The sequence below is a fragment of the Globicephala melas genome, chromosome 17, assembly GCF_963455315.2.
Source record: "Globicephala melas chromosome 17, mGloMel1.2, whole genome shotgun sequence".
Lineage (NCBI taxonomy): Eukaryota > Metazoa > Chordata > Mammalia > Artiodactyla > Delphinidae > Globicephala > Globicephala melas.
This window is the reverse complement of record NC_083330.1, coordinates 75,614,246-75,635,271: the sequence shown is the minus strand read 5'-3', so window position 1 is coordinate 75,635,271 and position 21,026 is coordinate 75,614,246. Positions and strand designations below refer to the sequence as shown.

At 49.1% G+C, this 21,026-nt stretch overlaps 1 protein-coding gene across 1 annotated transcript in view; it reads left to right on the top strand.

Moving 5' to 3' along the window:
• The window catches only part of COL22A1 (collagen type XXII alpha 1 chain), a 268,416-nt gene that overhangs the window by 227,676 nt on the left and 19,714 nt on the right, over window positions 1-21,026 (top strand). The window contains exons 48-52 of the mRNA XM_030875888.2: window positions 354-407; window positions 3,147-3,200; window positions 7,777-7,830; window positions 11,765-11,818; window positions 16,057-16,110. Of these exons, the coding sequence (XP_030731748.2) occupies window positions 354-407; window positions 3,147-3,200; window positions 7,777-7,830; window positions 11,765-11,818; window positions 16,057-16,110 (270 nt within the window). The remainder of the gene's footprint in view (window positions 1-353; window positions 408-3,146; window positions 3,201-7,776; window positions 7,831-11,764; window positions 11,819-16,056; window positions 16,111-21,026) is intronic.

The following is a 21,026-nucleotide window of genomic DNA, read 5'->3' as shown; positions in this document are numbered from 1 at the left end:
CATACATCAAAATAAGAACGTATAATAAAAATTACCCCATTGTATTTATCACCTGGTCAGAATATCTTCCAGCTATTTGGCCACTCTTGATTCCATCTATATCCTTCTTCCTTCACATTATTTTGAAGCAAATCCACTTACAGGATAGATTTGTTTTTGTAAATATTGTTAGATACTCCCTCAACCACCTATTTTTATATATATAAATATGTTCATATATGTGTATATATATATATATATCCAGAATTTTTATCTGAGTTAGAAGATGGATTCTAGCTTTTCTGAAATTGGGTAGTTGCACGGAGTGCAACTTTTTGGGAATCCTTTAAAATAATTGCCTTGTGTTTTCCTAGGGTCATCCAGGAGTTCCAGGTTTCATGGGGCCCCCAGGGAACCCTGGGCCACCGGTAAGTGATTATTTTGAATCTCCTCCTCTTCTGGCCTTGTCATTTGTGCATACTTCCGTACTCCCTGGAGGTGGTATCACATGGACAGACCTCTTATTTTAAAGAGTGGGCTGACACCTGAAAGGTGTCTGGGGTGAAGTGAAAGTGCAGGTCGCGGCGGCGTCTGGGGTGAGCCCAGAGGGGCTTGGCTACGTTGAGGGACAGCGTAGTCAGAATGCCCTCGGGACGGGGGCATTGGCAGGGATGCACAGGCTCCACTTACTGTTTTTCATCCAGCTCGGGTTGGGGGAAGCCTGGGATAATTGCAAGGTTAGGCTCTTAAGAAGTGTATTATAGAAGCAACTTTCCCTCTTCCGTAGGAAACTGTCCCACGGTGAGAGGCTCAGGGAACCACAGAGTGTCTGTGCAAACCCAGACTTTCTTGGATTTACTGTAATTGATAACAATAATAATAACTGCAGGTTATTACTGTGTATTATTACTATTTTCAACAGTTCATTCGTTGTCATTCTAAGGCACTTGTTATCATTCTAACCATAGCAACAGCCTTTAATATCATCCCACTTATTCCCATTGACCCTCCTCCCCCTCCAAACAAATGTTCTCCTTGCCCTTCCAGTAGCTGTGGTGCTACCATTGACTGATGCCCTTCTTGGCAAATCTACCTCCCTTTGGTCTAGGTGGCTTGTCTGTCTGCACCTGATTCGTGAGTTTACTCAGCATCATGCAGGTGTTTATTGAGCCTCCACTTCGTGCCGTGGCTTGGACTGTTAATTGCCTTTGGGAGTGGATGCTGAGTCAGCTGCCCATTCAGGTTTAGGGGCCAGTCATGCAGAAGAAACTCAGGAGCAGGCAGCTAACCCTCCTGGTCAATCATGCATTGTTTTTTAAGTGTTCGTGATGTTATATATAGATACCAAGAAGACAAAACTCTTTACTTTCACAGTTTATTTCCTGGTGCTCTGTTAGCATGCTTCTTCCAGTAAAACCCTCACCCTGTTCCCAACCTGCTAGCTTAGCTAGATTCCAGAGTCTAGGATGCCAAACGCTTCTGGCAAAATTATGTAAAATAACCCAGATTTGGAGTAGAAACGCAATTATTCTGTTAGATGTGTAATTTTCCCCTGCGGCAGCCCAGATGCAGGGGAGCGTGAACCTTAGGCTGTTCATCTAAATATTATCGACATCTTTTTATTTCGTGAACATTTACGGGGTCCTCACCTGGTCACGGAAAGTAAGACACACCTCCTACAACTGTGTCAGGTTTCCTTGAGGTCCAAGACCATGGTGTGGCCATTTCTGTATCCCTAAAACTTTGCCAGCACCTGGTATGACATAGGCATCCAGTAAGTGTATGCAAAAGGACTAAATCAAGACTGCTGGAAAGGTGTCGATGAAGTACGGTGAGACCTTGCTCATGTGTTATCCCATGCTTAGTTATTACCTGCAGTGCTTCCGGTCTCGAGTCGGCCAACAGACACACACAGAAGAAGACCACTGGCATCAGACTTCTGCCAACAGAGAGCCCTTTATGGAGATCTCTGAGTGTGTACCTGGTGCTGGCTGGCTAACTCTTTATATGTGTCACCTTACTCAGTTCTCTCAACAACTCAAGTTAAGTCAGTGCTGTCTTTTTCTTTTTTTTCCTCTTTCTCCATTTTACAAAGGAACTGAGATGCAGAGAGGTAAAGTAACTTCCCATCCAGCTAGTCAGTGGGGACCCAGGACATGGGCCCAGGAGCTCTGGCTCTGAGGGGTGCACTCCTAACTGGTGCCCTCAATTCTCAGTGCGCTGAGCACATTGCAAACATTGCCGCATTTACTGCTCACCTCCCTGTGGCATGGGCAGTATCACCTTCTGCCTCCTGTGGATAAGGAGACGGAAGCGTCCGAGCCGGTAAGAAGCAAGGCATCGGTCAGTCTAAAGAACCTCTACATTTATCACCCAGCCAGCCCAGCTCCTAATTCATTCGTTTATTCAAGAACTATTGAGTGTCTACTATCTCCAAGGCGCTGTTTTAGTTCCCAGTAAACAAGGTGATAAACACTAAGGTGTCAGATGGACGCAAAGGCTGGAGAAAACTAAAAGCAGAAACGGGGCGTTGAGGAGCAGGGACTTGCAGTTGGGGTCTGGCAGGCAGACAGTGTCTCACTGAGAAGCTGATACCTGAGCCAAGGTGTGGATGAGGGCAGGTTATGAGCTCCGACACATGGGGGTTTAGACTGCAGGCGGAAGGGGCAGCACGTGCAGTAACGCTAGGGCAGAAGCCTGTCTGGGGCTCACTCTGCACCACTTACCTGTGTACAGCTCCCCTTCCCTTTATCCATCTGTGCGTCTCTTCATCCTTGGGTTGTCGATACAGGCAGTTGCCTTCCTTAGCTCTCTGGAAGATAAATCCAATTGTTTGTTTCTTGTCTGCTGTCCTGAAATGTTCCCTGACGTTAGCTGAAAATGTCCACGCTGAAGTGAGACCATTTACTCTCCTCTTGTGGATAATTAGCTGGTGAATGCTTCGGCCTCTCCTGAAATGCAGCTGCCGTCCTCCCGACGTCTTTGTATCCCCAGAGGCGATCCCAGCCTGATGGGGAAGGCAGAAGTACCTGAAACACTTACCGTTCAGACAGCTGGGAAGGGGCACAGGATCTAAGGTCTGTGCATTGCCCCATGCGCAAAGAGGAGGTGCTGATGACCTCTGTTCAGATACACAGCAAACTGGCTTTCTGCTTTACCACCCTTAGGGAACAGATGGAATTGCCGGAGCTGCGGGACGGCCAGGAATCCAGGGATCCCCGGTAAGTTCCTCATTGGAGAGGATGTGCCTTCAGTTTGTGTTTGGACCTTCCCAGAACCCCAAGTGTTTGCCAGCCCTGCCCTGGTCCTCCCTAACTCCTGTGGCTCACGTTCCAAAGGTCTGTTCACTACTGGTCGACCACAGGAGGAATTGCTTTATGTTAGAACCCTGGTTACCTCGCCTCTAAATTAAGGGTTTAGATGAAATGACCTGGCAATCTGTGATTTCAGAATTCAGCTTACAACCAATTCAAAGTGGTTCAAGGTTTAGCCCCATCTCCCTGTTCCTTTTCGGTGTGGTTTCTATTTGGAAGAGGCACAGGGAAGGAGAAAGCCCTGGAGCTGCCCCATCCCGAGCCTGTGGCATGAGCCAGGTGGTGTGTCAGGCAGGAGGTAGCTACTGTTATCCAGTTGTTCAAAAAGCAGAGTGAGGGCTTCCCTGGTGGCGCAGTGGTTGAGAGTCTGCCTGCTGATGCAGGGGACACGGGTTCGTGCCCCGGTCCGGGAGGATCCCACATGCCGCGGAGCGGCTGGGCCCGTGAGCCATGGCCACTGAGCCTGCGCGTCCGGAGCCTGTGCTCCGCAACGGGAGGGGCCACAACAGTGAGAGGCCCGCGTACCGCAAAAAAAAAAAAAAGCAGAGTGAAATTAAGAAAGCGGAAGTCACAGGTCAAGGTCCTAAAACTACACAGGTGGAGGTAGTTGGAATCCAAGACTTTTGTCTCAAACACCAGCATTATATTCATTGCTTGAAGCTGCCGGGACCATTCTTGGTTTCAACACCATACGGCAAAGGTGAACCTCAGTTTAGCAGGCACTGGGCTCGTAGTCACTACATGCATATTCACTTAAAGGAATTTACGGTCCCTTGATATCCCTTATCTCATCTGACTGCCCTATCAGTAGGAATCATTGTCTCCATTTTATAAATAAGGAAAGTGGGCATAAGAGAAGGAAAACTACCAGTTCAGGGTCACATGGTGAGGAAGTGTCAGAGCTGGGTGCAAACCCCGCTCTACAGAAATCTCAGTGTCATGTTCCAGGTAGGGCTATTGCTAGCAAGCAGGTCAACCCTGCCCTGGTACCTCTGGACTCTGGTGCCAGGAGCACTTCCTCCTCAGGTGAGGAAGACAAAGCCCACGGGGGTGATGTCACTCGTCCAAGGTCATACAGGAAATTGATATCCAAGTCGGGAGTTAAGTCAGTTTGAAAATTCCCATTTCAGCATTCCTTCTATCACTCCACGCTGCCCCACTGTGTGGGATGGTCGGGTTAGAGGCAGGACGGATGTCGAGATTGAAAACTAAGAGCCACGTGGTTCTTTTTACGATCATCATCTAGCTCATGCTTTTGCAGCAGCCCACTGAGAAGTCCCAGGATGAATAAAATATGAACCATACCGCAGACAGCTCTTTATTGATTCTCAGACAGAAAAAGATTTCTCCCATAAAAACGAATGGACTATTTGCCTGAGGAGAATAAGATGCGGGTCCCAGATGTAAATCCTAGGAATTAAACTACATTAAATGAGATATTGATTCTGTCCTGGCAAGTTATACCTGTGCTTGAAGTTGCCCGTGGTCTTGGTATTTCCACATAAACATCAAACCAGAAAACAGCTGAAGTTTTCTTAGCACAAATAATGAGTATTGGTAGTTAAAAAACAGAAATAAAGTTAAATAGGGAATAGTTAAAAATATATATACACACACAGAGAAATCTAAAACATTTCTATTGCATTTTGAATTAAAACATATAAACCATTTGCCAATCTTTTTGACATGGGATGAAGGCCGCCATTTTTATTTCTGTTCCCCTGAATAGAGTCTCTTGTCATTATATTGTAGAAAGAACATCCACCCATTTACTATTTGTTGTCTTTTTAAAAAGTGGTTTGAGGGACTTCCCTGTTAAGGATCCGCTGGCCAATGCAGGGGATACGGGTTCGAGCCCTGGTCCGGGAAGATCCCACATGCCGCAGAGCAACTAAGCCCGTTCACCACAACTACTGAGCCTGTGCTCTAGAGCCCATGAGCCACAACTACTGAGCCCACGTGCTGCAACTACTGAAGCCCGCGCACCTAGAGCCCGTGCTCCGCAACAAGAGAAGCCACCGCAATGAGAAGCCCGCGCACCGCAACGAAGAGTAGCCTCCGCTCGCCGCAACTAGAGAAAGCCTGCACACAGCAGTGAAGACCCAATGCAGCCAAAAATAAATAAATTTATTTTTTTAAAAAGTGGTTTGGGTGTGTAACAACACCTTGAAGCAATTTGAATGTAGGATCCTAGTTTGTTAGGACTTTTTGCAAATCTTTTATAGCTATCTTGTGGTACAGCTATCAGCTATCTATTTAGACAGTGAATGTCTCATCTTTATCAAATATTTTCAACATCTTAATTTGCGTAAAAAGATCATTTTCTTTTTCTACCTGAATTTCATTGGGCAACCTAATGAACAATTAAATTGTGTAATTTCCATAGCAAACAACAAGTGGTGAAAACAGGCTTGGGAACAACCATACTGGCTCCTTACTGAGGCTTCGACTCACCTGATTGGAGCAGAAAGACCCTAAGTAGTAGATATTTTAGTCTTGCGGGCCATACGGTCTCTGTTGCAAATCCTCAACTGTGCCACAGTCAGGCGAGATCAGCCACAGACATTATGTAAACTAGCGGTGAGACTGCATTCCGATGAGACTTTATTTGCAGCCACAAGCAGAGGGCGGGAGCTTGCTGACTCCTGTCCTAGATCACTGGTGCTTTCATAGCAGGGTCTTGGCAGTAACAAGCATCCAAGAAGGGATCCAGGAAGCTCTGTTATCAATAGGTAGAAACACCTACCTAGGGTGAATATGTGGCCCAAGTTGACCAAAAACCCCACTTTATTTGTTAATGTTTGTAGGTGTCGTGATATGGGGAGGGGGTGAATGTTTTTTTTTCTCTTACTGTTATTATTTTGCATTGGTGTAAGTGGCAATATGTCTAGACAGTCTCAGATATCATGCAGCATAAGTTTACAGAGATGCAGGTCATGCCAAATTGTTATCAATGCAAATGCATAAACATAGCATTTCATTTTTTAAGAGCTAAGAGTAACCTCCCAACATGAATAGGTAGAGTGTAGATACTTTTAAGAATAGGTTTCAACAAACCAGTAGTGAACCTAAAACATTGTTCATTCTTCACTAGTTCCCGAAGGTCTATGAAAATAAATTCTCAATATCTGTTTTATTTAATAAATTTATTTATTTTATTTTTGGCTGGGTTGGGTCTTCGTTGCTGCACGCAGGCTTTCTCTAGTTGCGGCGAGCAGGGGCTACTCTTCGTTGCGGAGTGTGAGCTTCTCAGTGTGGTGGCTTCTCTTGTTGTGGAGCATGGGCTCTAGGCGCGTGGGCTCAGTAGTTGTGGCTCACAGGCTCGGGAGTTGTGGCGCACGGGCTTAGTTGCTCCACGGCATGTGGGATCTTCCCGGACCGGGGCTCGAACCGTGTCCCCTGCATTGGCAGGCAGATTCTTAACCACTGCATCACCAGGGAAGCCCCTCAGTATCTTAATGATGTGATACTGGTATCTTTCATTTTCTTCAGATTTGGAAATGAAAGTCAGTTATTGAGTTTTTATTGAGTTTAACTAGTACTTACTAAAGAAACTGTGCTTTGGTCCCCTCATTGAACACTTCACATGACAGTATACTAAATCTCTATGAATCTGAAATAAATATCAAAATATTTTTGCTTTTGCTCTTCTTCCAAGGGGATAACATCACAACCTTTAAGAATATTTCATTTTGTGTGGAATGTGGATTAGAGTTTAAGCCAGACATTAGTGTTTTATTGCAAAAGAAACACTAGCAGGAAATTATAAAGTTATCAGGACTTTCAAAATACTCATGGTAGAGATGCAGGATGATATAATTATGCACATTAGAATAAAAATGATAACACCGATTACCTCATCTGATGTAGAAACTCTCGTTGACACTGATGTGTATTTTTGCTGCGTAAAATGAGAAAGGAAGTATTAATGCACCTTGGTAAACACAATCTTTCAAGGTCTGTTTCATGGGGGAAAGGGATACTAAAAGCAAGCACTGATGATAAAGAATTGGGGAACCTCTGGATAAGACGGTGGCAGTAACAAAACACCTGTTACCTGTGCCCCTGGTCAGCTGGTCAGTTCTTTACTTGTCTTGAGTGCTGTACGCGGAAGCCCTGCAGGTGCTACGGTCTGTGCTGTGAGGCGGTCTGGGGACAAAGTGCAGAGTTGGATCTGGACCCAGGTCTTGTGGGCCCCTAAACTTCTTCCCAGTACGCCTTCCAAGCACTAATTCCCCGAGTCTATGTAATAAGGCCAAAATGAGCTCTGGTCTGCACACCAACCTGCATGATTGTGCTCTGTCCAGGGCCCCTCCCTGCCCTGCAGGGAAGCAGTACCTGGAAAGGAACCAGGTGGACGAGGCAGATGTAGAAGCACTAAAGACTCCTTCCAACCCACGAAGGCAATTCTGGGTGAGATCATTTACCTCCAGAAAAGCCAATCCCAGAAATTTAATGGTGTTTCGTGTCTTGGATCTTTTAGGGGAAAGAAGGTCCTCCTGGCCCCCAAGGCCCATCTGGATTACCCGGAATCCCAGTAAGTGGCATTTTTTTTTTTAAATCTAGTTTCTCTACTGCAAAAATAAGCAAAGAAAACTGTATTGCACCATTGTAGACACAAAGCATGTTTACTAGGGAAATTTTCAGCATTATAGAAAATTAGAAGAAAAATAATACTAACCAAAGCCAATTTTAGTCTCATTCTTCCTTTATGTATTTGCTGTTTACTTATGAAAATAAAATTTTCACCTCTTTCTCTCTCCACACACACATCAATCAACAGCACATACATACATAATTGTGATAATTGTGATAATATAAACATTTTCTGTTTTCCACACTGGTATTAAATGCTCATAAATTTTGCATACCTTCTACCCAATAAATGTACCATAATAGATGTGATTATTCTTCTGTTGCCTCATAGGTCTTATAACTTCTAAAAATCTACAGTAGATTATTTTACATTAGGTTTTTATTTTACAGTAGATTACTGTTTTACATTAGATTATTATTTTATTTCTATAGGATGGTGCCCCAAAGTGGAGTCTACTGGTCAGAGCACAATAATATCTAAGGTTCTTGATACATACTGCAAAATTCCTTTCCACAAATGTTGTTCCGGGCTTTTCAATTTAATATACTTCTCAACAGGGTCAGACTCTCCAGTAAGTTAGTAATAAGGCTGCTCCAGAGAGGCCACGTGCTGCCTTCTTCATTGAGAATAAATCCTTGTGTGGCTCCTCGTCTGGCGTGTGCCTGCAGCTGAGACCTCTCCTGGACACAGCCCCACCCCTGCCCTCCACGGGGCATCCTTTTGTTCCAGCCATACTGGCTTCCTTTTGGTTTCTAGAACACTCTGCACCCTCTCCTCTCTAGGCCACAGGGCCTTTGCACATGCCTTTCTGTCCACCCAGAATGCCCTCTTGTCACCTCTTTCACTATTCGATGCCTTTGATCTTTTCCAGCTCATCCCAGGCATCACTTCCTAGAAGTTTCCTCTGCCCCCCAGGCTAGGATAGGCTCTCTTAGTCTCTTTTTCCTTTCTTCCTACGTGCCTGTCTCAGCTGGTAGTCACATGTCTATTTGCGTAATGGTTTGATTAGTAACCACCTCCACTATTATTCACTAATTGATTTGCTCATTCAGCACATATTGGTTAGGCACCTACTGGGTGCTGGATCTGGGGACCTAACAGAAGAGTGCCTGGTAGTCATGGGGTTATGTTCTGGGTTCTGTGGGACCAGGCTTTTGTTCCCCACACGTGGTGGGCACACGGCAAATATGACTTAAATAAATATGTGGATGCATGAATTGTTTTCCTAGAGCCCTTCCTGCTTGAGTGTCTGAAAAGTGCTACTGTTGGTCGAGCAGGCATTTCCGGGGCATCACCAGTAGCCGTCACTGCAACCACACAACCCCCGAGGTTAAGTAACCTGTCCAGGGCGCACAGATCTTAAAAGACAGGCTGGGATGTGAAACCCCGGTTGGTATAAAATGCAACGCTGTAGCCTAGTGTGTCATAGCAGCTAGGAAATACTTGAGTTAATTCCAGGAATAATAAAGCTACGGAGAGAAAATTCCAGTTTGAATTTTCTGCCAAGCCCTTATGATCAAAGTCCTAGGGTGCTGGAGAAGAGAGAAATGACCTGAGATATGAGTACACGATTTTCTTAGTAGTATCCCTCCTCTCTCCCAGCTTCCCTCCTTCCTTCCTTCTTTCCCTCCAGTGCTCACCCCATCTGCTCTCTTTTATCCTCAGAGGAAAGCCGAGACGACCTCCCTGGCACCTCGTGAACTCACCCTGTTTTCCTCTCTGTCTCTTTCTCAGCCCTGTCCTGACACTCCAGCCTTGTCCTTCCTCCCAGCCACTCTAAACAACTTTGCCTTCCTCCAGGTCATCGCTATGTAGAAAACTCTTTCTGTCCCTCTGCCCGGGCAATAGGAATCATCATAGCTTTCACGCACATTGCGCTAACCACAGGGCGGGCTCAGTGCAGAGAGCTTTCCACGTGTTCACATGCATAATCCTCACCACACCCCACTCCTCTGTTCATCCCGAGGTCTCGGCTAGACATCATCTTCTCCAGGGAGATGTCCTTGAACCTCCCCAGTGGGGTTAGGTGGGGATCAGAGCTGTGCTGAGAGCACTTCCTTCATAACCCCTTGCAGCACTTGGGATTTACAATCATAAATACCTGTTGGGGGCTTCCCTGGTGGCGCAGTGGTTGGGAGTCCACCTGCCGATGCAAGGGACACGGGTTCGTGCCCCGGTCCGGGAAGATCCCACATGCCGCGGAGCATGCTGGGCCCGTGAGCCATGGCCGCTGAGCCTGCGCGTCCAGAGCCTGTGCTCCGCAATGGGAGAGGCCACAACAGTGAGAGGCCTGCGTACTGCAAAAAAAAAAAAAAAAAGAAAGACCCTTCATATATGCCTTACAGCTCCTCCCCCTGCAGTGTAAGTGTGAACATCCCTTTAATTTATTAAAGGTGAAGAAATGAGGCTCTGAGAAGTTCACGGATTGCTCAGCAATCCGGCAGTCGACGAGAGCAGTCTCTATCTCTCGGAAGCCGCACCTCCTTCCCCGATGTTTCAGTAGAGGCCGCACTCAGCCCTCTTCTGCGTCGCCTGAAGCGGGGCTCCTGCTTTTTCTGGGAGCCAGGTGTCTGCCCCGGGGCTCCCCTGGGGTCGGCTGCCTTCCTTCCTGCGCGTGTCTCACCTGGGTACGTTGGCTTTCTCTTCTGTGCGTGGGTCTCCTGACCCTCCCCCCGCTGCTCCGTGCATGGGAGAAACGGTTTCTGGAGTTAAACTCTTAATTGAAAAGAGGATCCGTAGTGCGGGGCCTCCGAGTCAGCCAAGCCGGCTTACCTGGCGTTACCATGGTCATGCCGGGAGCAGGGTCTTAACGAGTTACGGGTGCGCGTGGGGCATCGGCTAGCGGCCCGGATGGTCAGTAAACTTACGTTACCGTCCTCAGTGCTTCCTGCCAGCGCCCAGGCACTGGCGTTAAAGGCACTGATGAGGAACGATGCACGATCTCGTGCGTGCCGGCCGCAGCGGGAGCAGCTGCACTGCTGGCGCCGATTACCGACGCCTGGTTTGCTAAACGTTGCAGGTGGTGGCGTTGATTCTGAGCCCCCTCGTGACTCTACCAGACAGGTTTGTCATCTGTGTTTAGGAGAGGGGCCGCTGCGAGCTGAGAATGTCAGTAACTCACCCAAGAGCATAGGCATAGTTGATGCAAGTGGGGTTCAGACCTTGCTCGGTGTGACTCAGGTTCCCCTCTGCCTTGCTGCCTGTTGCTTTCTTTCCCCGGAACCCGCCCAGCCCAGGTGACCCAGGACTGGAACCTGAGTCTGTGTGATGCTGTAATCATTGTCCTGATCTGCAGAGATTCCTGAAGAAGAATGGTGTCTTAGATTAAACATGAGACTTACAGTGTCTTACTGAGAGCAGGAGGTGGGCCAGTAGGAGGTGGGGAGCAGGTGGGGGATTTGTAGCTTGATTTCATGGAAAGAAACGTGACATGTTCGTGGCCTTCCTGTAGCCCGGACGTGGCCCTGGCTGTCGTTCACCTCGCCTGCTTGTGTCCCGGGAGCTGTAGGTGCTCTGCCGCAGGCCCCTCGGGTCCTTGTCATCTCCATCAGAAGCCGCCTCCTCGCCATGGTCAACCCAGGAGGCCCAGAGATGAGCCCATGTTGTCCTAAGTTTGACTTCATGAAAATGTCCAGTAGGGGCTTCTTTCCATCTATAGCAATAATAATGCAATTTATTGCTTTTGCACCGTGTGCCAGGCACCGCCAACCAGAGATCCAAGCCAGAAGCGTGGTGCTGGGGGAGAAACCATGAAAAATGAAGCCAGTTCAGCCTGTTGTGTGTGACTGTAGCTGTGCACCAGGCCGAAAGGCATCTTTCCTTCCCTCCCTCTTAGCGTCTCCATCCAGATAAACAATGTGAGTTTATCTTTCAGGGAGAAGAAGGCAAAGAAGGCAGAGATGGAAAACCAGGGCACCCCGGAGAGCCGGTAAGGGACTCGAAGGTTCTTACCATTTACACGCCAGATCAGCCATTTCTCAGAAGCAACTACTCTGTGTCCAGAGCTACTGTGAACCGGGCACAGTGAGAGTTATTTGTTGTGCATTTCTTCATTTACTCCTCCTGAGAACGCTGCAAGGTAAACACCGCTGTCCCCATTTTACAGCTGAGGAAACTGAGTCTCGGGGAGTGGACTCTATCCTGGGGCTCCTGCTTTTTTTTTTTTTTTAACTGCCTCTGCAGCCTCCATCCTATTGATGTGGAAGGGAACTGGGCAGGTGAGCACTGGCTGGAGTAGAAACCTGACATCCGAAAAGCCTGTTAAACCCCTGAAAGCCTGAGCTTCCCCTGCCATCTCTAGGGGATGCGAGTTTGTCCTTTCTTCGACACAGGCATAGAGGTTTTTTTTTTTATCTTTCTTTTTTTCTTTGTTTTTTGTTTGTTTGGTTGGTTGGTTGGTTGGATGGTTTTTTTTTTCCTTTATCTTTAATGTCAGCTGCTGAGCCACACCGTGAGATGGACTGTGTGCTGCTGAGGACGTCTGTCTCTGTGGCCCCAGCAGCTATTGGCTGGAAGTGTGCAGTGATTTCTTCAGACCCGCCTCTATGACCTCGGCGTTGTCCTTCCTGAGGACAGTCAGCCCCTCTTGAGTGTGGATCTGGGCTGCGTGATGATGCTGAAGGTTCATTTCCCAGCAGCAGTTTTGTCTTCACAAACCCCTTCCATAGCCTCCACACCGAGGGGAAGACGGCAGGTGGCCCCTGGGGCTTAGAGACCTGGTTCTCCCGACGCCCACCAGCAGGAGACAGTTACTGATGGGGTGCACCCAATAAATAGCACGCAGCTGTGCACAAGACGGGGGATGTTTTCTAGATGCAGACATGGGACTTCTCCAAGATACATTGTTGAGTAAAAAAGCCAGGGCACAGAGCAGTGTGCTTAGCTGCCCTATTTTGTATGAAAATGGGTCTGTGTATATTTATCTAGCATTTACATAAAGGGACTCTGGGAGACTCCAGAAACACCAAGAGAAGTAGTTTCCATCCATGGAGGGAAGTGAGGACGGGTGATTCTGAGCACAAGGGACATAGGGATGGGACGTCAACTTTTGGTCCGTAGTATGTTATTATTATCTTTTTAATTTTTGGAGCCGTGTGTGCAGTGCTTATTGATAAAATTAAATTAAAATATTTTATGCCAAAATTACAACCACAACCAGAAGAAGAAACTGGCTTCGGATGCTGGCTTCACTCCCTACAGGCTTTGCGACCTGGCTTGAGTCAAAGAGCATCTCCCGGCTTCGGTTTCAGTTCAAATAGAATGAGAATAATAGTAGCAACTTGCTGGAGTTGCTGGAGAACCAGATGCCGTGAGAAGTTGGTTAAATGCCTCAGGCTTCTCTAACTGTAAATTAATTTAGTAAGTTACTTTTCCAACTGCTCTAGTTTTAACTCCTGGTGAGGTTAGAACCTCAGAGCCTTTAGAACCAGTAAGTGGAATTACATAACAGTCTCCACAGCAAGGCTTGTGCTCCATTTAATTTGTGCGGCCGTAACTGTTATGACTCACTCTGCGTCTTATGCAACCTGCCAGAAGTACCTTCTTTATCGCTTTTCCCTGTTTGCCAGATGCCGAGACCAGGACTCACTGCCTAGGGGAAAGTAAGAGCTTAGGGCAGCGAGCAAAGTAAACAGCTCATCTAAGCTGCTGAAGGCTGACGTCCAGCCGCGCAGCCCTGGTGGGCAAGCGGCAGTTAGCCAGGCTGAGGACGTGGCAAGGGAGCAAGAAGCACAGGTATCGCCACCGCGGCTGACAGCTGCCGTGTGCACACCGAGGGGGTGCTGAGCGCCTCGTTACATTTGCCAGTGTAAGCCCCAGGAAACCCCTGTGGAGTGTGGGTGTCACTGTTGGCCCAGATGGGGAAACTAAGGCACAGAGAGGTTAGGTAGGCTGGTCGAGGTCACACCGCTGGTAAATGAAGCATCCGGGACCGCACCCTGAAGGCTGACCCCAGAGTCAGTCAGCGCAGAGCAGGCAATCAGCTTTTTTTGCAGAAAGTGTATTATCCTGAGGGGCTGTCACTGACAGTCCAGGATAACCGAGGCCCTTGGTCTGCACTCAGTCTGTTTGTGGAATGCCTTTTCCAGACAGGCCTGTGCCAGGCGCTGGGTGTGGACGGATGGAAGGCCAGGTCTGCCCTGGGTAAGCAGTGGCTAAGTCAGCGCATGGAAGGCAAGGCCGGTTCTGCTGGAAGCAGAGGGGGCTCGGCAGCTGTCCCCAGCACGTGGTCCAGAGCTCACCTGTCCGTTCGTTCTGGGGTCTCAGCGTGTGGCCATCCTGACCTTTATCACTCTGAGCTGCTTGGGAGAGATTGGCAGAGGAATGGGGGCACCAGAGGTCCCCTGAGAGCAGACCTGGGGACCAGGATGGGGTGCAGGTGGGGTATTTGGAGAAGATCCCAGGAGCACGGACAGAGTGGGGAAATGGAACGAGGAAAGAAGGAAAGCTGCTGGCAGGCCAGTGGGCAGACGTTCCAGGGGGCACCGCGGGTCCACTCCCCCGGAGACCAGCTGAGGATGTGAGAGGAGCACACCTGGCCTCGCCGGTCCCACCCCTGCCGGGGAGCGGGCTAGGGTGTTCTTCATCAACTTCAGCCTTTCTGCCTGGGGGTTGCTTGTTGTGGCATGAACTCCCACGCGCTCGGGCCTTCAACACCTCGGAGTCAAGTGCCCCAAAGGCTGTTCAGGGAAGGCCTTCTGCCCGAGCGGGGGCTGATCCCCAAAGTGACAGGAGCCCTCCCGGGGAGCCAGGGGGGTGGCTGGGAAACAGCGGCACTGCCTACTGGTAGTGGGTGGTTAATTTCCACTTTGACTTATTCCTTTAAATCCCTATACATTGGGGACATGGATGGACAGACAGTAGACAGACAGATGACGGATACGTGGATAGATGCACAGATAGATGGGTAGATATGCAGCTTTTAGAGTTGCCCGTTTCGTCATTTTTAATAGGAGGCATTTGAGTATTAGTTACAGTGTAGGGTGAAGTACAGAGGCTCTGGAACCAAAATGCCTGCGTTAGAACCCCAGCTGTGTGACCTTGAGCAGGTCACTTAACCTCTCTGTGCCTTGGAGTTTTGCCTGGGGCAGAACCAAAGTGCCTCCCTCATGGGTGGTTGTGTGAAGCGCAGGCGTTGTGCCCGGCGCAGGGAAAACCCTCAGCAGTGTCTGGTTGTTACCCTTTGTCTGCTGGCCGCTTGGGCCGGTGACGGCTGTCCCACTTGACTGTGGGGCAGGAGCCAGGCTCGATCACAAAGACCTACGTCAGGGAGGCTGTCCTGAATTTACAACTGAGAAACAGATCCAGGGAAGGATCCCAAGATCACACGGCTAGACTTAGACGAGCTGGGACAGAAGAAGAAACAAACTCGGAAGTCAGAGCTTGGCCTCATCCTCCTTCCCCTGTAACTTTCACTCTGAATCCACGGATGCCCTTCTCCCTCTCCCATGCACCGCCATGCACCCCTTCTGGCCCTCCAGGTTTATAAGCTGTGAAAATGAAGGGGGACTTGGGCGAGTAGGCCCTCCTGTTACCATGGAGGCGGGGCCAGCATGCTGCCCATCTCCCCATCAAGCACACGTGCCCCTTCACCCACTTTCCCGGCTCACCCCAACCCTCCCTCACCTCTCACCACTTTATCTGGACTTTAGCAGTAAACTGCAGGCCCCCTGTCAGCAGGCACTGCTGCCAGGCTGAGGAGAGCCTCCTTTCGGGTGTTGCTGGGGTCCAGTCTGGCTTTGCTGTTTGTTAACTCAATGAAACCATAACTTCTTTGAGTCTCAGGTCCCCATTTGTACCATGCAGTCGTCACCAGCTGCCTCGGGGTGGTTTTGTGAGTAGGTATAAAGCGGTTTCTAACTTGGGCGTCTACATAATCTCTCATGCAGACCAGAACCCTTCCAAGGATAAGAAGGGGCACCGTGAATGGGTGTTTCAAAGATGAAACCTGTGTAACCAGCGCCGTCCCAGGAAAACCAAGAACATAATAGGCAGGGCTACACAGTGCAGAGTTCTGTGGACTAAAATGGACCACAGTACCAGAGGGTAGGGTTGGCAGGGGGCAGAGACTGGCTGGCGGAAGTATGATGCTGTGAAGCTCCGGCAGATGAGAACAGGAAGGTCCTGCAAATGTTGTCTTCAAGTTCTTCTTTTCTTCTTTATCCTCAGGGCAAAACAGGAGAGCCAGGTCTGCCAGGACCAGAGGGTGCCCGCGGTCCCCCTGTAAGTGCTGAGCGTGTGTGTGTGTGTTGTCCACAGTGGAATAAAGCCATCAGTCACTTGGCTGTGACGCCGTGGGTAGGGTCCTCTGAGATTGCCTGGCCGTGGATTCCAGAAGTACCTCTCTGCTAAGACCTTGGTACTTCTGTGCAGTAAATCCAGTCCTTTCACATGCCGTTGCTGTAAAATTTATTTTCAGACTTGCACCCATCGTTACTTGTTGTTCTGAGTTTCCTTTGTTCTTATCCTATTTATTACAATTTTAATGGACTTCCTCTGCATGATAGAACCTAAAAATGAGTCTCAATTTTCATTCTGAACCCTTTTCACAGCTAAAGGGTTTTTCCCCAATTATAACGATAACTCATTCTCATTGCATAACAATAACAAATGATGATGGTAATAAAAAGAGAAAGAGTAAGAAAAGTAATGTTATAGAGAAGAAAATAGTTACTTATAATTCTATAACACAGAAGTAAAGCTCTGTTAACGTTCTAGTATGTTTTTTTAGTCTTTTTTTCTATGTATGAAATCCAGCATTTGTATATTTAAATCTACATCTATCATTTATATATCTAAATCTGTATCTAGCTGTCGAGCTATTTATTATACATATAAACATATACAGACACCTTTTCTTTTTTTCTTTTTAAGAACCACCATTTCATCTTTTTATCATATAAAATTTCAAACATATACGAAGTAAACAGAATAGTGAAATGAACTCCCATGGGCCAGTCACTGAGCTTCAGTCATCATTATTCTGCTTCATATCTACCTCTACTCATTTCCTACCCCCTACGCAATACTTTTCAAAAGTTCTTTGCTATAAAATTTACACACATCAAAAAATCTTAACTGTATCATTTGGACAAATAGATATACACATGTAACCCACATCATCATTTCATTTTAAGCCCCATGGTTTTCCACAGGGGTCTAAAACAAGACTCAACAACTTGGATCCCATTTTAAGGTCAGGATGGCCAACCCAATGCCAATGGCTTAGATTGCATGATCAGTTAGCAGTGGATCTGTTGAAGGGATGTTGAGGTAGGGAGGGGTACACTGTTATTTATATATATGCATAAAAGATCCACAACAGAGCAGAACAGGAAAGAAACATACCTTGCAAGTAAAGGAGTTGGACTTCGGGTGATCTGTGAAAGAAGATAAGCAAGGCCACAAGAGAGAGAAGAGACTTCATAACTTTATAAACTCCATGAGAAAGAGAAGAGACTTCCTACTTTTTAGCTTTCAGATGGCCATTAGAGGAATCCCAAAGCAGGGCCTAAGAGGTTGCCTTGATCGCCAGTGTTTTAAAGCTTCTCCACAGCCTGTTGAAAAGGCTCACGCTTGACAGCCTTCAGCGCATGTCTTCACTCTCTCCTACCTATAAAAATGAACCCTGTGTATTTTGGGGTTGTTGGGGTTTTTTTCGCTAAATGCTTTACTCCTTTATAATTTCAAAATTGTTTACAAAATTCCTTAAATTTTCTTTGGAAACGAATAGGATGTTCAATAAAAATCTTAAAATCCAATTATCTGGCAAGAAGTGGGAGATCAAAATGCTAGTTCTATTTCCTTAATCTGTTTTTCTGTTTAAAAAAATCAATAACTCACCTGGCTAGTATTCAATAAGGAGGAAATAAAACACAAAAAATACCTTCCTTTTCCCCAACTCTCCTTGCTTTTCACCTGCCTGCATCAGGAGAAGAAACCTAAGAATGGGGACTGCCCCCTCTTATGGGGGATTCAAACACAGAATTAGTGATTTTTTTTTTTTTAAGGTCGTTTCTGGTTTACTGGAGGGAGGGTTTTTTGTTTTGTTATATTTTTCTTTTTTCAGCCACGGAGATCCATTTGCTGGGAAGTGTGCTGGGGCAAGATCCACCTCTCAACAGAGAGTTGTAAGGAATCCTACTTCAGTGCAGGGACAGAGGCTAGAGACCCAGGGAGCTGAAAGAACACCCGCCTCCTCCTGGCCCGGCGCGAGCTTGGAGATAGACAGACCTGGGCTCAGCTTTCTCTTTGTCGTTTATTAACTTTGTGACCTGGGTCAGGGGGCCGTTCTGAACCTCTGTTTCTTCTTTTATGCAATGGGCATCAGAACAGCTCCCACTTCTATAGGGTGGTTGTGAGTACTAAAGGAGAAGATAAAACACGTGAAACTCCCAGCCAAGCGTCTGGGACATTGTGTGCGGCTCCCTTAGTTGGTGCTTCTGTCCATGATTATTTGGGAGGAGAGCAAGCAGGGTCCCTGCCTCTGCACTGGCTGGATTTGGGGAAGATGCTGGGCCCCAGGAGGCCCTGTCCCTCCCCAGGGGAAGGGAACTGGCCTATTTTGAACAGTGGAGAGCACTGTTTATTTCTTTTTCAATCCTGACGGCAACTCTGCAGAAGTGGGTTCTACCCTCATTTTACAGATGTGGAAACTGACTCCCAGTGAAGAGAAGTAAAGCACCCAAGACCCACAGCTAGAAAGTGGGGAGCCATGGTTCAGTTCCAGACCTGACCCCAAAGTCAGCCCTGCTCCATCATACTTAATAGCATGTAAAGCCCCTTTCCATAGATTAGTCCTGCAAAGCTCTGCCAGATGGGTATTTTTATTATCCTCGTTTCATAGATGGTGATGTTAGGACTCCAAGGGGTAAGTTGACTTTTCCGAGGTTACAGTGGTTCAATCTGGAGTCAGATCTAGGCGACTTCATGCCCTCCTCCTGCTTTTCCCCTGCACCTCCCAGGCTCTGAGAGCTTCCCTTTCTGTTGCACCGCCCTGCGGCCTGGGAAGTGACGTTCAGAGCCTCCCTCCTAAGGCCACCCATTCTTATCCCCCCAGCGGTGAGGAGCTGGAAAGAGAAAGCGTTTCCAGGGTAACAAGCACAGCCACACAGCAGCGGGGCTGCTAGGCCACAGCTCTCATCCGATGGCCAGGCCAGAGGGCTGTCTTCTCCCCAGTAGGGTCTTCACTCGCTTTTTGAAACCGGGAGATAAACTCAGGAGATAAGGCCTGAGAAGGGCCTGGTGGCATCAGCTGGGAGGCATGTGGCCTTGGCCTCAGAAGGCCCTGTCTGGCCACACACTGCGCCTCCCAGCGTTGAGTGTGGCACTGGACAGGCTTTGAATCGTGGCTCCACTGCTTACTCTCTGTGGGATAGATCGGCCCGAGCTTCTTTTCTATACAGTGGGGAAAATGAATCCCATCTTACAGGACTTCATTGCACTGAAATGGGAGCGTGTCCTGTGGCTGCAGCACATGCGCGGTAGGGGCTCTGCAGCTGCGGTTTTCCTCTCTTCCCCCCCCCCCGCCCCATGGCTGCAGCACATGCGTGGTAGGGGCTCTGCAGCTGCGGTTTTCCTCTCTTCCCCCCCCCCCGCCCCATGGCTGCAGCACATGCGTGGTAGGGGCTCTGCAGCTGCGGTTTTCCTCTCTTCCCCCCCTCGCCCCATGGCTGCAGCACATGCGTGGTAGGGGCTCTGCAGCTGCGGTTTTCCTCTCTTCCCCCCCATGGCTGCAGCACATGCGTGGTAGGGGCTCTGCAGCTGGGGTTTTCCTCTCTTTCCCCTACTGCGGCCTTGCTCCTCTCTCCCTGCCTCAAGCCTTCCTTATAGCGAGTGAGAGGCTAGGACGGGACCTCGCCGCTCACTGTGAGGCCACCTCCGCACTGCTCGGAGAAGTGCACGAGTCCCTGTGCTGTGCAGCCCCTGTCTGTGGGGCTTGTGTTGACAAGTGAAATTAAATTCAAGGCCCCGTCCCAGGTGCTCCCCAGACCCCCTGACCTTGACCTCTGTGCACAGGCATCAGCCCCGTACAAGGGCATCGCTCTGTGTCAGCCACTGGCTGGGGACTCAGTCGAGCAGGACACCCAGAGCAGTGCTCTGGCAGTGACAACGTGAGGAGGTGACGCACAGAGAGAAAGGTGCCAGGAAGGCGGTAGATGGTGACAGCAGGAGGGGTGACTGAGATGCTGGAGTTGGGATGGGAGGCTGGCCGAGAGCAAGGCCTGTAACCGGGAGGGATTTACACGACGGGCAAGTGCACGCCAGCAGGAGGGAGCAGCGGTGAACACGTGAGGCCTGCCGCAGGAACCACGGGTGGGGCGGGACGTGCAGCAGGATAGGGCCCAGGACCTGGACGTGGTCTGCTGGCCTGGGGAGGGCGGGCAGGGCCTGCTCAGCTGTGGGATCAGCGTCCTGTGAATGCCTGGGTCTCAGCAGGAGGGCAAGCACCCGGCCCCCCGGGCTGCAGAGATGCTGTCCCAGCTGGTCAGGAGCAGAGCCTGGGGGAGGGACAGTGGGAAGTGGGAGGGCTTTGGGGCTGCGCAGGCCTGCCTGGACCCAAATCCGATTCCTTTCTAGCTGTGGGGCTTTGGGCAGGTGTTCTACGTCTCTGAGACTCAGCTTCCTCATCTGTGAAGTGGGGATTCTTCCACAATCAGGGTGGCCTGACTGTTAACAGATGGTAGCGTCAGCTCCGCTAACAGCTTCGTCTTTGCTCAGAGGGCTTGTGCTTCAGGGAGAATATCTCAAGCTGCTCTTTTGTGCAGGGAGGGCCCAGCCCCGTGGCCCAGTATGAGGCTTCCGGGCTGGCTGTACTCACAGCTGCTGGGGGGGACCAGCGATGGCTACAGGAATGAGGAAGGTGCCCAGGCCCTAACTTGGGGTGAAGGCAGTGTTGTCTCAAAGGGAACTGCCTACCCCAGGATCCAGGCGGAGGGGGTCCAAGCCACGTGGCATGAGATGAGGAAGAAGCGGGAGTTCAGGAGACACGTGGGGAGACCCCACCACCCTCCAGGACATCTGTGGGATGGGCCCCAGCAGCCCTGCCCTCGCTGCAGAGTGACCAGGAGGAAGGGCCTGGCCACCCAGTCAGGCCTCAGGGACCTGGCCCATGTCCGGCAACTGGTCAGGAACGAGGG